The sequence below is a fragment of the Argiope bruennichi genome, chromosome 4 (assembly GCF_947563725.1).
Source record: "Argiope bruennichi chromosome 4, qqArgBrue1.1, whole genome shotgun sequence".
NCBI classification, from domain to species: domain Eukaryota; kingdom Metazoa; phylum Arthropoda; class Arachnida; order Araneae; family Araneidae; genus Argiope; species Argiope bruennichi.
Window position 1 is genome coordinate 124,028,195 of NC_079154.1, and position 13,382 is coordinate 124,041,576.

At 29.3% G+C, this 13,382-nt stretch overlaps 1 protein-coding gene across 1 annotated transcript in view; it reads right to left on the bottom strand.

Moving 5' to 3' along the window:
* Window positions 1–12,951, bottom strand: part of LOC129965537 (isocitrate dehydrogenase [NADP], mitochondrial-like) — a 32,901-nt gene extending 19,950 nt beyond the window's left edge. The window contains exon 1 of the mRNA XM_056079511.1: window positions 12,790–12,951. Within this exon, the coding sequence (XP_055935486.1) occupies window positions 12,790–12,892 (103 nt within the window). The 5' untranslated portion in view covers window positions 12,893–12,951. The remainder of the gene's footprint in view (window positions 1–12,789) is intronic.
* Between the last annotated feature and the right edge of the window lie 431 nt (window positions 12,952–13,382).

The window sequence follows — 13,382 nt, forward strand, 5'->3', positions numbered from 1 at the left end:
TATAAGTTAATTAATCTGATAAGTCCAACACAATGAAATTAAACATATATACCTCTATCAGAAAGGAACAAAAAGTTCCAAAGAATGAGAACTATCACTACAATGTAACTCTTTGGTTTTAAGAATGATTTTTGAAGCAAACAATTCTTACAGTGATTAGAAGCAGCTTCTAAAAATAAGAGTTCCATTTAAAATAGGCAAACTCCTTCCCCTTTCCCTCCTTTGACCACATCTGACCCCTCTTTTAGGCGGGAAAACAGATACTTTGTTGTGAGCGTTGGAATGCTATTTTAATTAGCAACGAACCATGGGCATTGTTCTCTGTACTTGGCAGGGAGACAAACGGGGAAATGAAGGTCTGGAGTCACTAAATCAGGAAATGCAAATGATGCTATACAGCTTTTTCCGGAAGGAAGAAATTAACTGGTACAACTAAAGCATGGCTTTTCGGACAAGGCGAACCCTATTAAAGAAATTGACAAAATAATCCCAATAGATGGCAAACACGATAAATGGAAACTAATGATTCATTTAAATCGTATTTTGATACCATATACTTATGGTTAAACATAGGCAATGGATCAACATAAAGTCAGACTTCTTAAACAGTCGGCTATGCCTTCTGTGTTTCTACAATATAGTGATCCATAATCCGGCTCTTAGTCAATCCAGCTCCTCCAAAAAATCTAACAAGAAGTGACAAAGGGAAAATAAGAATACGCGATGCCAGTGCCCTTGATATGACGTAAATAATAAGCTTTTGCTCAGATTTTGAATTATGATTTATAATTCCGTAATATTTTGTTCAATATTGATTTTGCAATTAAAATGCATTTTCTTTTTAATAAATTCCACTACTCTTATGTTCTCAGGTTTATTGAGAAATTACTATACTTACAAGCAAACCGAAGACATATACTCTTCTTGATTTTTTTTAATATATGTACATAATAAGGCGTTATATTAAGTTCGAATTTGAGAAATTACAAGCAAACCGAAGACATATACTCTTCTTGATTTTTTTTAAATATATGTACATAATAAGGCATTATGTTAAGTTCGAATTCTTAATAAGTATTATAATTAAAAGCACAATTCATCATTAGATGTGAAAGCGCATGGGTTCTTGGAGCTCTGTCATCATCGGCAACTGAAAAGCATCCTGTATGTAATTAGACCTCTTCCCGTTGGTCATTCATCCCAAAATCTGGTAACTTATTATTTACACAAAAGACCATATATTAAATTTCATTCATCTAGTGCATCTCAGCAATCGCATTCACAAATCCACAAATAAACTGATTGTTTCTAGTTTCAATGACAAAATTTGATACCGAATTTTATTATTATAACATGTCTCGTTTTTTTTTTTTTTTTTTTTTTTTTTTTTTTGTCTTTGCCCTGAATTATTGTGCCCACATCTATAGGACGGACAGGCAGGCACATTTTTCTTTCACAATTGCAAAAAAAAAAGAAAAAAAAAACTATTTGGATATTAAGATAATATATTACATTTTAACAAGTCTGGCTCAAGAATTTTTGAATAATTGTGTAAAAAAACAAATATAATTCTCGACTCTTTTTTTTTTTTAACACAAAGGCACAAATTAAAACCGAGAGAAGTAATCAAAGACGACAATACTTTCCCTTTCCATATTCTGTGAACGCGAAAATAAAATTAGTTAATGAAATCTTTACTTAAGACTATACTGAAATTTGTCGCATAATTATTACTAATTGAATAACCAACTGCCTTTATTACCTTACTTAATTTATTTTCTAGTTTACGGATCACTTCCAAATTTTACGGACGAAAACGGGGGAAATGTTTATAATAACACCGCGAATTTTAATTATATCAAATATAAAATATTTCATAATAACTTGCGGAGAAATCCGATTGTTAAGCATACTGATGATTTATTACTATGCAATATTTTCCTATTAAAAAAATAATAATCAGATTTGTTAAGACATCTTCCTTTATTTCTAAGCGAATAAATCATATTTTGCTTGCAAAAGAGTGTCATGAAGCAGTACGAACAGGTCTAGATTTTTGGAAATATATAAATTTCATTATTAACACTTGCGACATACTTAGTTCATTTCATATTTCTTCCATTATCTTCAGACTGTCCCCGATTGTAGTTACAAATGAATTCAAAGCTTCTGGCGAATCTAAATTACAAGCAGTTACAAGCTTGCCAATTAAACAAGTTATGCACGAATGAACACAGACAAGCCAGTCGGTTCACAAACTGTTACGAACAACTTTTAACGAGTGGCTCATCATTAGAACCAATTCCTGTTTAAGAGACGCATGCAAAATACATATCCCCAGCGTCAATTCGGAATTTTTGACAGCGTGAAATAAATATTCATATTTTTGCATAATATTTCTTTTCTTTGGCTATTTCTTAAGCTTTGTCTAGTTTATTTCATATCATTTGCCAATTTTTAAGAACCATTCATATTTTAAATGAAATATTGGTCTACTTTTAACATCACTGACATTTTAATTTATAATATATACAGTTAATTTTACTTACATTACTCACTAGCTGCCTTTGGCAATCTGCTGGTTCGCTGTGAATATTGATTACATTTACTTTCAATTAAATTTCTTATGCATGTTTAATGTTCATAATTCTACCAAAATATGCTTAAACACCAAATTGCGATATCAGTGTTTATTTTAACAACTTGCACTTTTTTATTTGTTTGCTTGTTTTAACCTAGCAAATTTAAGTCTCATGACATCATAGTACTATTTAAAAAGTAATTATCTAAACAATCGATTCTGTAATTTTACTTTCGCATTCTTCACAAAATAAAGACTTAAAAGAAGTCTATAAAAGCTTGTAAAACAGAGTCAACATTCAGATATTCCCTGAAGAGGTGGCGGCTGAATTTCAATCTGATAGATCAGCGTATCAACTAAGATGAGAATTTTTTTATCCTATTTAAAGTTACATTACTGAGGATTGCCACTCAAACTGGAAAAAGAATATCCCGTGTTTTCCCTGTATGTGCGTGCAAAAAAAAAAAAAAAAAAACAAAAAAAACGCATGAACAGCATTTATATGCTAGTAATACTGAAATAACAATGCCGCATAGTTTGAGTGGAAAAAGCAAGATACTTCAATACATATGAATTTAAACAAGATGTAGTTTTTAAAACATTAAAATTTTCTGATATGCGTTCAAATATATTTTATATAATTCATTCCAAATATAAAACACTGTTAAAAAGCACCCCCCCCCCTCCCCCAGTTTCAGTAGCTTCACTAGTAATCAAGTAACATGTAGTCATTATATCAATATAGTTATTTTTTCTTAGCCTTATATTTTTAGGGTCATCAAGTTCTATTAAAAATAAGCTGTTTAATATTTTTGCTACTTCGATCATGCTTCTTTTGCCAGTATTTTTCACTATTGTTCAATAATAATGCTGAAAAAAAAAACTGTAACAAAATACGTTGTTGAAAAAATCCATAACAAATAATGTATATTTTTGTACTATCTAAAACAAATTTTTTGGCTATTTCACTATCAGTAAATATATGTGAAAATATCTGCAATATATCTTTGAATGCATTAAAGGACGGATGTGGAGCAACAAAAATTTAATGCACACAATTTTTGTTTTCGATAATTGTCCTTGAACTAAAAAATTCGAAATAGGCTAATTTTCAAAGTTGATGTTTTCGAATTTAACATGTTATCTTCACCTGTATTCCTTTTAGTCCGATATCAACGATGACTGTTTTTAACTGGTACATAATTTTGAAAGTTTTCCTCTTTTGGTATGACTAGTAAATGCTATTTTCCCATATTACTTAAGCTTATAATCCTCTTACAAAGCGAGCAGTACGCAACAAACGGATTTTGAGGAATTTTTCTAACCATTTCGGTGAAGTCAGGATTCATATTTTTATCCGTCAAATTCGAATTAAAAACAGATTTTAAGCATTTATATTAAAAAAAAGTTCTCTAACCTACTCTGATTAAGCTCACAATTTCTCAAATAATAAACAAGCCATTCAATAAATTCACTTTTGAGTGACTAAACACCACTCCAATGCTTCCGCAGATTAAATGTTGCCATTCCCGCCAGAGAAATTTACTCTATTCTCTCACGCAGTTATAGCAGTCTCTCGCATCTTCAATACCTACAACCCGGGATTCTCATAAAAAGAGAACAACTGTCTTTGAAATCGAAATTAGATTGATCTATAACAAAAAAAAAAAGGTGAGGTGGGGGGAGAGTAGAAATGGGGATAGTTTCCGCGAATACACACTTGTTCCATTTTTTGGTGCAAGTTTACGCAAATTCACACTTGCTCCATTTTTGTTGCTACTATCTTTTATTCCTGCAATGCTCTCAGATAAGCAATTTTTTAGATTGAACTAAAAAAAAAAGCCTTAAATTCCCTGTATTTTCCCAGTTTTTACGAAAATTTTCGATATTTCCTTCATTTTTCCAAATTCCAGTGCAAATTTTGCTGAAAAGTGAGCTCTTTGTTCCATGCCCATCCCCTGCATAGATATTCGTGAGATATTTTGAAGTGATTAAATATGGAAGATACAAGTAAAAAATCAGTGGAAGTTGTCTCTCTAAAACTTTCTCACATACACTTTAATAGTTATCCAAGAGAAAATCTTTCATAGACTGGCTTATAATAGTTACGAAAAGCTTTTAGCGTGAATTTAGCATTTTTTCTGAATTTATCGTGTATTCCTTGGTGAGTTATTTAATGATTAATTCCTGGCATGCGGTTAATAGTATCTGAAAATCAAATTTGTATTTTAGGCGCATTGTTCCAGCTTGACTGAAACAAAAATTTGACAAAAAACAACATTTGTAATCACAAAAGCACATACCAAATTTGATAAGTTTAAGCCATTATGTCTTTGAGCTATCGGATTTATATGTTTCTAAAAGTACAAACCTACAGACGGTTCATCTCTTGTCCCTCAGACTTCCTCTGAGCGTATTTTGCTCAAGATTTTATAGAAATCTACAAATCTGGTATAAAGATCGTATATCAAACTTCATGCCAGCGTCCTTGCATAGGGGCAGCGCATCTTCCCCGTAATCTGTGCGTCCCGGGTTCGAATCCCGGTTCGGGCATGGTTGTTCTTCATCTGTGAGGTGTGTGAATGTGCCTCCCTGTAAAAAGGAGCTGTGCAAGCGAATGTGTGAGTTTCATCTTCATATGAGCTAGAAGTCAAACTTCTGCCCTCAGGTCTTTCAGGGGTCTTAACCCTCAGAAACTACTGCACCCCTAAACCGTGGTAACGCGGACACGACATCATCACCAAATTTCATCTGTCTAGTCAAAGCGTTTTTAAGTTATCTTAGTCGCACACAGACAGACGGATATTTTCCAAAAATGTGTTAATCGAACTCATGAATGTCTAAAACCAGGAAATTCGTCTAAATCTCAAGTTTAAATTTTTTTGACAATTACTAAAGTTTATCTATTTCATGTATACGAAAAAATAAAAATTAGCTCAACAACTAATATCTACTGCTTCAACAGACAGCGATAAAGAATCTACTAGCATCGGATGACGCATCTATGAAATCACTTTTCAAAGATACATAAAACACGCGATTTTATCTCTGCCTCTTTCCATCATCAACAGATTTCACTTTCGAAATATTCGTTTTGGAAAATATGATTTTGTGCCCTAAAAAGGAAGTCCTGCGACTGTTGCTACTGCACTTTTTTATCTGCTCATCTTTACTATTGTCTCTCTAATCGTTTCTACACATGTGAATACCACTGCTCAGATTATCTTTAAGTTGTCGCGTATACAAGAAGTTGTATCTCGCTTAACACATAACATCTACAAAAAGTGAGTGCATACCATTACATAAAAATTTCAAGACACATCGAAGTTTCATAACTCAAATTAGGAAAATCAGAAATCTTCAAAATAATCTCTTTAAATTTTCAACATATCAATTTGAAATTTCTGAGGCATCAAAAGAAACAATAGAAAAGATAGCACATAAAATTTCATTGGAATGTCTGTTTATATCTGTATTATAATAATTATTAAAAAATTAATGCTCTTTATGATAAATGCTTCAGGTGCTTTAACATTATTCAAAAGCAGTCTCCCCCTCCTATTCGTCACTCTAATTATTTTCAAGCAAATGTTGGCGTTAAATTTTGTGTTTAAGAATATATTTAAAATAAAAGCATAAGATAACGGAAAACTATTGATTTGGGCATATAGTTAATATTTAATAGGAATCAGTAGTTAATATTTCATAGGAAAAGAAATATATGACCATAATCGAAATGATGTTTAATACGTATGCCAAAATTTTTTCCACAAATTTTTAAATACCTATATAAAATTTCAGGTGGTTTGAAAAAAAAAGCGAAACGCCTGGAATATTTTGAAAATTTTTAATTGTTCTTGTTCCCAGTTAACAGCTTTATTAATAAATAAATGTCTACACGTTTCAATTTTGTTAATAAAATATTTTCTTTATGCATTTAAGGAATTGCATGCACATTTCTGCAGTATAATACAATTATATAATTTTAAATATATTAAATAATATATAATTTTAATATATATATAATTTTAAATATATTAAATAATATATAATTTTAATATATATATAATTTTAAATATATTAAATTTTTGAAATTTATCTCATTTATTTAACTGTAGGACATATAAATGCTAAAATTTTAATAAAAAATTAATACACATTTATTTCAAATTTAAATTATTAAACAATATATTATATTATTAAAAACAATTTAAAAATAATTAGCCATCAAAATAAAAATAAGCAGTCAAAAAGTGGGCGTGTCTCTACAAAGTTTTAATTGCTCCTAAATTCACCAAAGATTATTTTAAGAAATTATTTTTAAAATATTTAGCTACAGGCATCCTCTAATATTTAATATTAAAAAAATTACTATTTTTTCATCCAAAAATTGTTAGCAAAAAATCCCCTGGTTACCTTTAAATACAAAGACAGTTTAGTTTAATTATATTAACGTTCCCATTTTAAAGCAACGCTAAAGCTATTTTGGGATGGACCTCGTTAATTCAAATGACGAGGACGGCACCTGAGCTGGTATCACCTCTCCAAACTTCCACACCACACCACACCACGGGAGGACGTTTGGGCCCGAAGTATTTAACGTGCAACAGACCCATTTATTTGAATTCCATTGGCTCTTTCTTATTTGAGCGAAATAAGATTGTCTGAAGTTGGTGTCCCAAAATGTGTATTTCGCTCAAATATTACACAGATTACAATAGTTATTAAAATCTGTTCAATAAATTGTAATGTCAAATAAAACATTTAATCGTAACTTGCTCAACAATTACGGACTATTTAGCAAAACAAAAAAGTACTTGGTAAATCCGTATTAGCAAAAGCTGCATAAGTCAAAGTGAGCAAATTTTTAGCATCTCAACTTCTCACAATGATGATGTTCTTCATTCTCAGATTCGGAAATGCTCCGCATTTTAGCTCATACGTCAGGAGGCGTTAATTGAAAGATGAAGGAGGAGGAGATGTTTACATTTAGAAATAGGGTGAATTCAGAATATTCGCGGAATAACTGGTAGGAGGCTTATTAACAGTTTATTTTTCTGCGTATCATCCCTTGACCAAGCACAATCGTCGAAACTTGCTAGACTCGGGAACCTAGAACAAACATTTTGACTACTAGGAGAAATAGTAATTAATTAAGAGGGGATGAGAGCGTCAAGTCGGACAAATAGTTGAAAACCAAGTCAGTCTTATTAAACTGAGTCATTTTACTACTTTCAGACTCCCTGCTGCACGTCCCATCTGTGTCAGGCAAATCATTAACGACAAATGCCGGGCGTGATTAGCAGCTTAAAGTAGACTGACAGTAGTAGTAATTGGGAACTGTACACCCACTTCCGATTCTGTTCCGATTTCTCTCTGATCTGTGCGGAAAGTGCAGAACAAAAAATATCACCAACGACTTCTCCGAACATTTAGAACTGCAGACGGTACGTGTGCAGTGCTCAACTGCTATTCAAAATACTTCAAGTCGTTAATCACCTATCCATCATTTGTTCGACAAAAGGATGCATGTGTACTGAACTTGAAAATTCACAAACCGTCACAAATTCACAATTCATTCTTTAAAATTCACAACAGAAATAAATATTCAAAGGAATCGGGCAAATAAACCGATTCATTCAGTATAAAAGGAAATCTACTATACATACAAATACATATAGATACTATACATATCTATACATACTATACAAATCTTCTACTATACATATTCATGTAAAAACTGGAAAGGAGAATTTTCAAGAAGCATTTTTTTTTTAAATCGAAACTTATCCGATTTCATACTCTAAAGAATTTTTCATGCAAAATTGTTACTAACGAATGGGACATTTTTTTTCTTCTCAAAATCGGAATAGATCCGGTAATTTATCTATGCTGGAACAACAAATGGAATTTGTGACAATCCTGGCCAATTCTGGATTTCTGTTAATTCCATTTATATAAATCACTATTCCTTCTGTGTGTCGAAGAGCGTTTTTACCATACAACTAATCTAGACAACTTTCTTATGGTACAAATTATTTTATAACAGGATCTCTTAATTACATTTCATATATCTCGTCGATATCATTTTACAATTCCTGTAAATAGTGTAAATATATACAGAGCACAGATCAAACTGCACTATTGTTTCTGAGATTCGGACATTGACCCTACAATCCAGATACAGAAAAGTATTTCACTAAACTAAAAGTGCAATCAACAAGGAAATCGTCATATCTTCAAACAGAAGCTTCCTGATTTCACTTAGATTTTTCATAATTTTAAATTTCTTTACAATTTCTATATTTTTTTAAAAATAATGCCTAAAAAGTCATCAATCATTTCTCAAATAATAATTCAAGCATTTTTTTTTAAATATTTCTTTTACAAAAGTTAAATAATGTTAATATTTTAAAGAAGAAAACAAAATGTAATTTATTCCCAAGTTCTATAGAATTTATATTTCTAGTCACAATTTTCATAAATCCATATTAGAAATGAAACAAAAAATATTATATTCACCTTCTTTTTATTATTGTTATAGTATATTTTGCTAATAATGTGACAGAACTTCATTTTAAATTTTTATTTTTTCTCTTTAAATCTATGTAAAAGAAAAACACAGGCGCAGATCTAAAATTTTGTTTGATTTGTAAGTAACACCAATTAATCATTTAAAATATAATAAAACATATTTTTTACAGATATTTAACCAACTAATGAAGAGATTCAGTGATATTGCTATTTTTAACAACACTCTATACAATAAATCAATCTGGCTACTTACTTATGTATTGTTTATCAATATTACATGACCAATAGTAAAGTCATGACAGAGAATTCTATCTTTAGCTTATCTATAACATAACACTGTTATTACACTAGCTTACAATTGTAAGTAATGGTCATTATTTAGAATGAATCATTTGACAATAAGGGCAGGGGGTCATTCATTTTAGTCATGGGAGTGCTGTTCACTATATTCTGAAATGTCTTATTGCATAACTTAATTATTACATTAAGATACGATTAAATTAATTGCAGCTGAACAACAGAAAATCATGCTAATGCAAAATTAAATACAGATGCAGAGATAGTTTTATATTTACCTATGAAAGAAATTTTTATTAATTTTAGTTTTATCATTTTTAAATTAAATTTTGAAGTTAAGGTTTGCAAAAAATATTCAATAGGAAAACTTCAAATATCTCTTTAACTGTAATTCTTTATAATGCATTTTTCCTTTCACAAGCTGTGAAGTTATAGGAATGAACGCTGCTGTTGCTTGCATTCTGCAATAAAAATTAGAATTAATCTAAGAAGTATTGCTTTCACAGAATTTCCCCTCATTATAAAGAAATGCAAAATAGTTTTCCTTACATTTGGTCTGAAGACTGAAAACTTTAAAGAAATCAAATTATTGATTATATTAATTATTTTGGTAAATTTATATTTTCTGTGAAAATTTAAATAAATTAACTATATGTTTGAAAAAAAAAGGTAGGAATATTGCAGTTCCAGTGCCTATAAGATATTGCTTATACATTCACTACTGGTAATAAGTAATACTACACTGACAATTCAAATTAAACAATTTAGTTCAGTTAAGATAACACAACAGATTAGTAAAAGAAAATTACAAATATTTTCTAAAAATTTGTAACCATAACCTTTTAATCAGATGCAAAATGAAGTAAAAAATATAATCTAATTTATAAATATTTTAATGCCAATTGAATGGTCTAAAAATAATAAGAAAATGTTAAAAAAAAAATGAAATGATACAAATAATTTATTCTAATGGTTCTAATAGTTCCAAGATAAAAGTGTCTATATTTAAGAGATTTAATTAATATAAATAATAAAGAGATCAAACGAGTTCTTTAGGAACCAATAAACTTTTTTTTATAAAATTCTTCAATAACTGATAAATAAAAATAGCTCAGAAAATGAGATTTCTTTTTTAAATTTTCATTTAATTATTACTTAATTTTTGTTTGTTTTTCAACTTTTGAATTTCATCAAAATATTTCTGAACATAAAGTTATCAAAACTTTTTCAACTTAATAATTGAAAAAAAAATCCAAAATATTGTTCTGAAGATATATTAATTGAAATTTTAATTCCATTTTTTGAAAGTCAGTTACTTTACAATTAAATATCAAGATTTTTCCTTACAGGTACAAATATTATGGAATACATATTAATCATATGATCTTGTGTAACATGAAATGTTTATAAGAAAAACATGATGTTTAACTATATATGTTATAAATGTAATTTAAAATATAATAATTTTTCATTTAATGTTCAATACAGAAATTTATATACATTTCCAGATTCATAATAAGAAAATTATAAGGTAATAATAAGATTAAGAAAAAAGAAACCTTCAGCAGATATTTCAAAATACCTCAAAACACATTCAAACATACTATACTTAATACTGATATACCTTAAAACACAGTTTAAAACATTATCTTTTAATTCCATCCAAGGGGGGAAAAAATGTGATTCTAAGATTATACATACAAAAAAATGGATCAATCATTAATATGCAACATACATATTTAATTGAAGTATGTAAAATTTTAACAAAATATTTCAAATTAAGATAGCATTCATCATGGATTTTCCATAATTGTATTATAGCAAATATATTCTTATCTTACAGCAAAAGCATTTTCTGATCATTTTTTTTACAACCTTAAAATAATGATATAATGCTTTACTTCTATCAAGTTAAAGCTTAACTACTTTGAAGCCAGATATTTAAATATATAACCCATCAGTAGTGAAAAAAGAGAGTTTAAAGAGAGCAAATGATACTTTTTATGTATAATCAAGCCACTGTATTATGGGGAATACTTAATCTATCTATTTTTAAAAAAGTACAATAATACATACAAGTAAAATACTTTCTAGCGGAATAGCAAGAAAAGGAAATATCAGTTTCACTTTTCCAAAAGTTAAACCTTCTTTATAAAAAAAAATTCCCATTAATTCTTTTAAATACCACTTTTTATTCAAAAATTGATATTTTCAAAGACTAAACTTCAAATGCTTGAAACAATGAATACATGGGAAATGGCAATAAAGGCATCAAAGTAATTCCATTAGTCAAACCTTAGACAAGTAATTTTTTTTCTCCATTTGCTACCTACCTACGTTAGGCATATAAACACACACACAGAATAAATATCAGAATTTTGTTACATTATTAAAAAATACAATTTGATTCAACTATTTCTCCATCTTCATTTTATTTTTCTATCCTAAATTTCTAGATAGAAGACTATTAAAATTATATTTTTAAATTGAAAATAAAGGTTACACAATTATTTTTTTAAAAACTTAGAAAAATATTTTGTTAATGATACTTTAGATTTATACAGCTAAAAATTATTTTAAATAAAATTATTCATTTGCATTTTATACAAACCTATTTTATAACTGTTATGCTGTTGTTTAGATGTGTAAATACCCATATTAAAACAAAGCTTCAAAAATAACAAGAATAATTAAATAAACAAAATAATTAAATCCCCACAAGCCCATTTTACATAATTTATTGTAATGAACAAAAAAAAAAAAAAAATGCAGCAGCACAGGCCAGCAATTTGAGTTTTAGAATAAGAGCAACTATTTTAATTTAATATTTCGTATTTATATGAAACAAAATTCTATACAAAAACATGATTAAAAATCAAATTTCTTTCATAACAACGCTATGGAATTTTAATGAATTTGAATAATAATCAAATAAAATACGTAAACAATAAATATTATTATCTCAAAGTCTACACTTGTAAAATGATTAAAAAATTCTCTATTGTTTCAGCGATCACATGTATAAAGAATCACAAATTTTTATAATAACATATTGGGATTTGTGATCCGATATGGGACAACACTATAATTATTGTATTTCAACAATACTTTAATGAAATTGTAAAGTCAAATCTTCTTGATGCATCATTTACTCAAACAAAGCGGTCGACGTTTCTAACAATTATAACATTCGAATAATCCTGTAATTGTTTTAAAAGATGATTACGTGACGCTGAATTAGAAACATACAGGTTACTAACCACTACAACACGTGGCGTTCAAAATTATTGATACAATAATGTTACCCTAAGCCTATTTAACAGTGCCGGTTTATGATGCCGGAACACATTTACATTTAAAATCATTTTAATACTTACATTGGCGAATTTGTGATTTTAATAGAGTTGCCCTGGAGTTCCGAACACCCCCTGCAGTAGTTTTCAAGAGAGATCGGGAAATTTTAGTTACGGTACTTGCCATTTTTGACAGATTTTAAAATTTGCGTGCAACTAATCCCCACGTTGTCACAAGAAGAGAAAGGGTCTCGGGCAAGCTTTATACACGAGTAATCTCTCATCCAATGAAAGCCAAGCTAACTCTTTGAGTCCTTTCTTGTTATTGGTCGATGATATTTCTTGGCTCGAAATAGGTGACAGAATCGGATCTTTATCGCATTTTGTTCTAATTGTTTCCATTCATTCATTCATGAGTAGGCTATCCATACTCTACCGATAATGATTACTCCCTCATCATGGGAGAGGACACGGCATTAAGCCAGCGTTTCTTCTTTAAACAGGCATGAAAAAAATGTGCATAACTTGTTAGAAATTAAGAATGGAATTACTGGAGATGGGCACAGTCCAGTTTTTAAAGATTGAAAATTTTCCATTCATTTCCCGCTTTTCTTTCTTTTTATTTTTGTGTTAATTTTCATCATCGGCATACTATCAAAATGAATAGAACACATGTT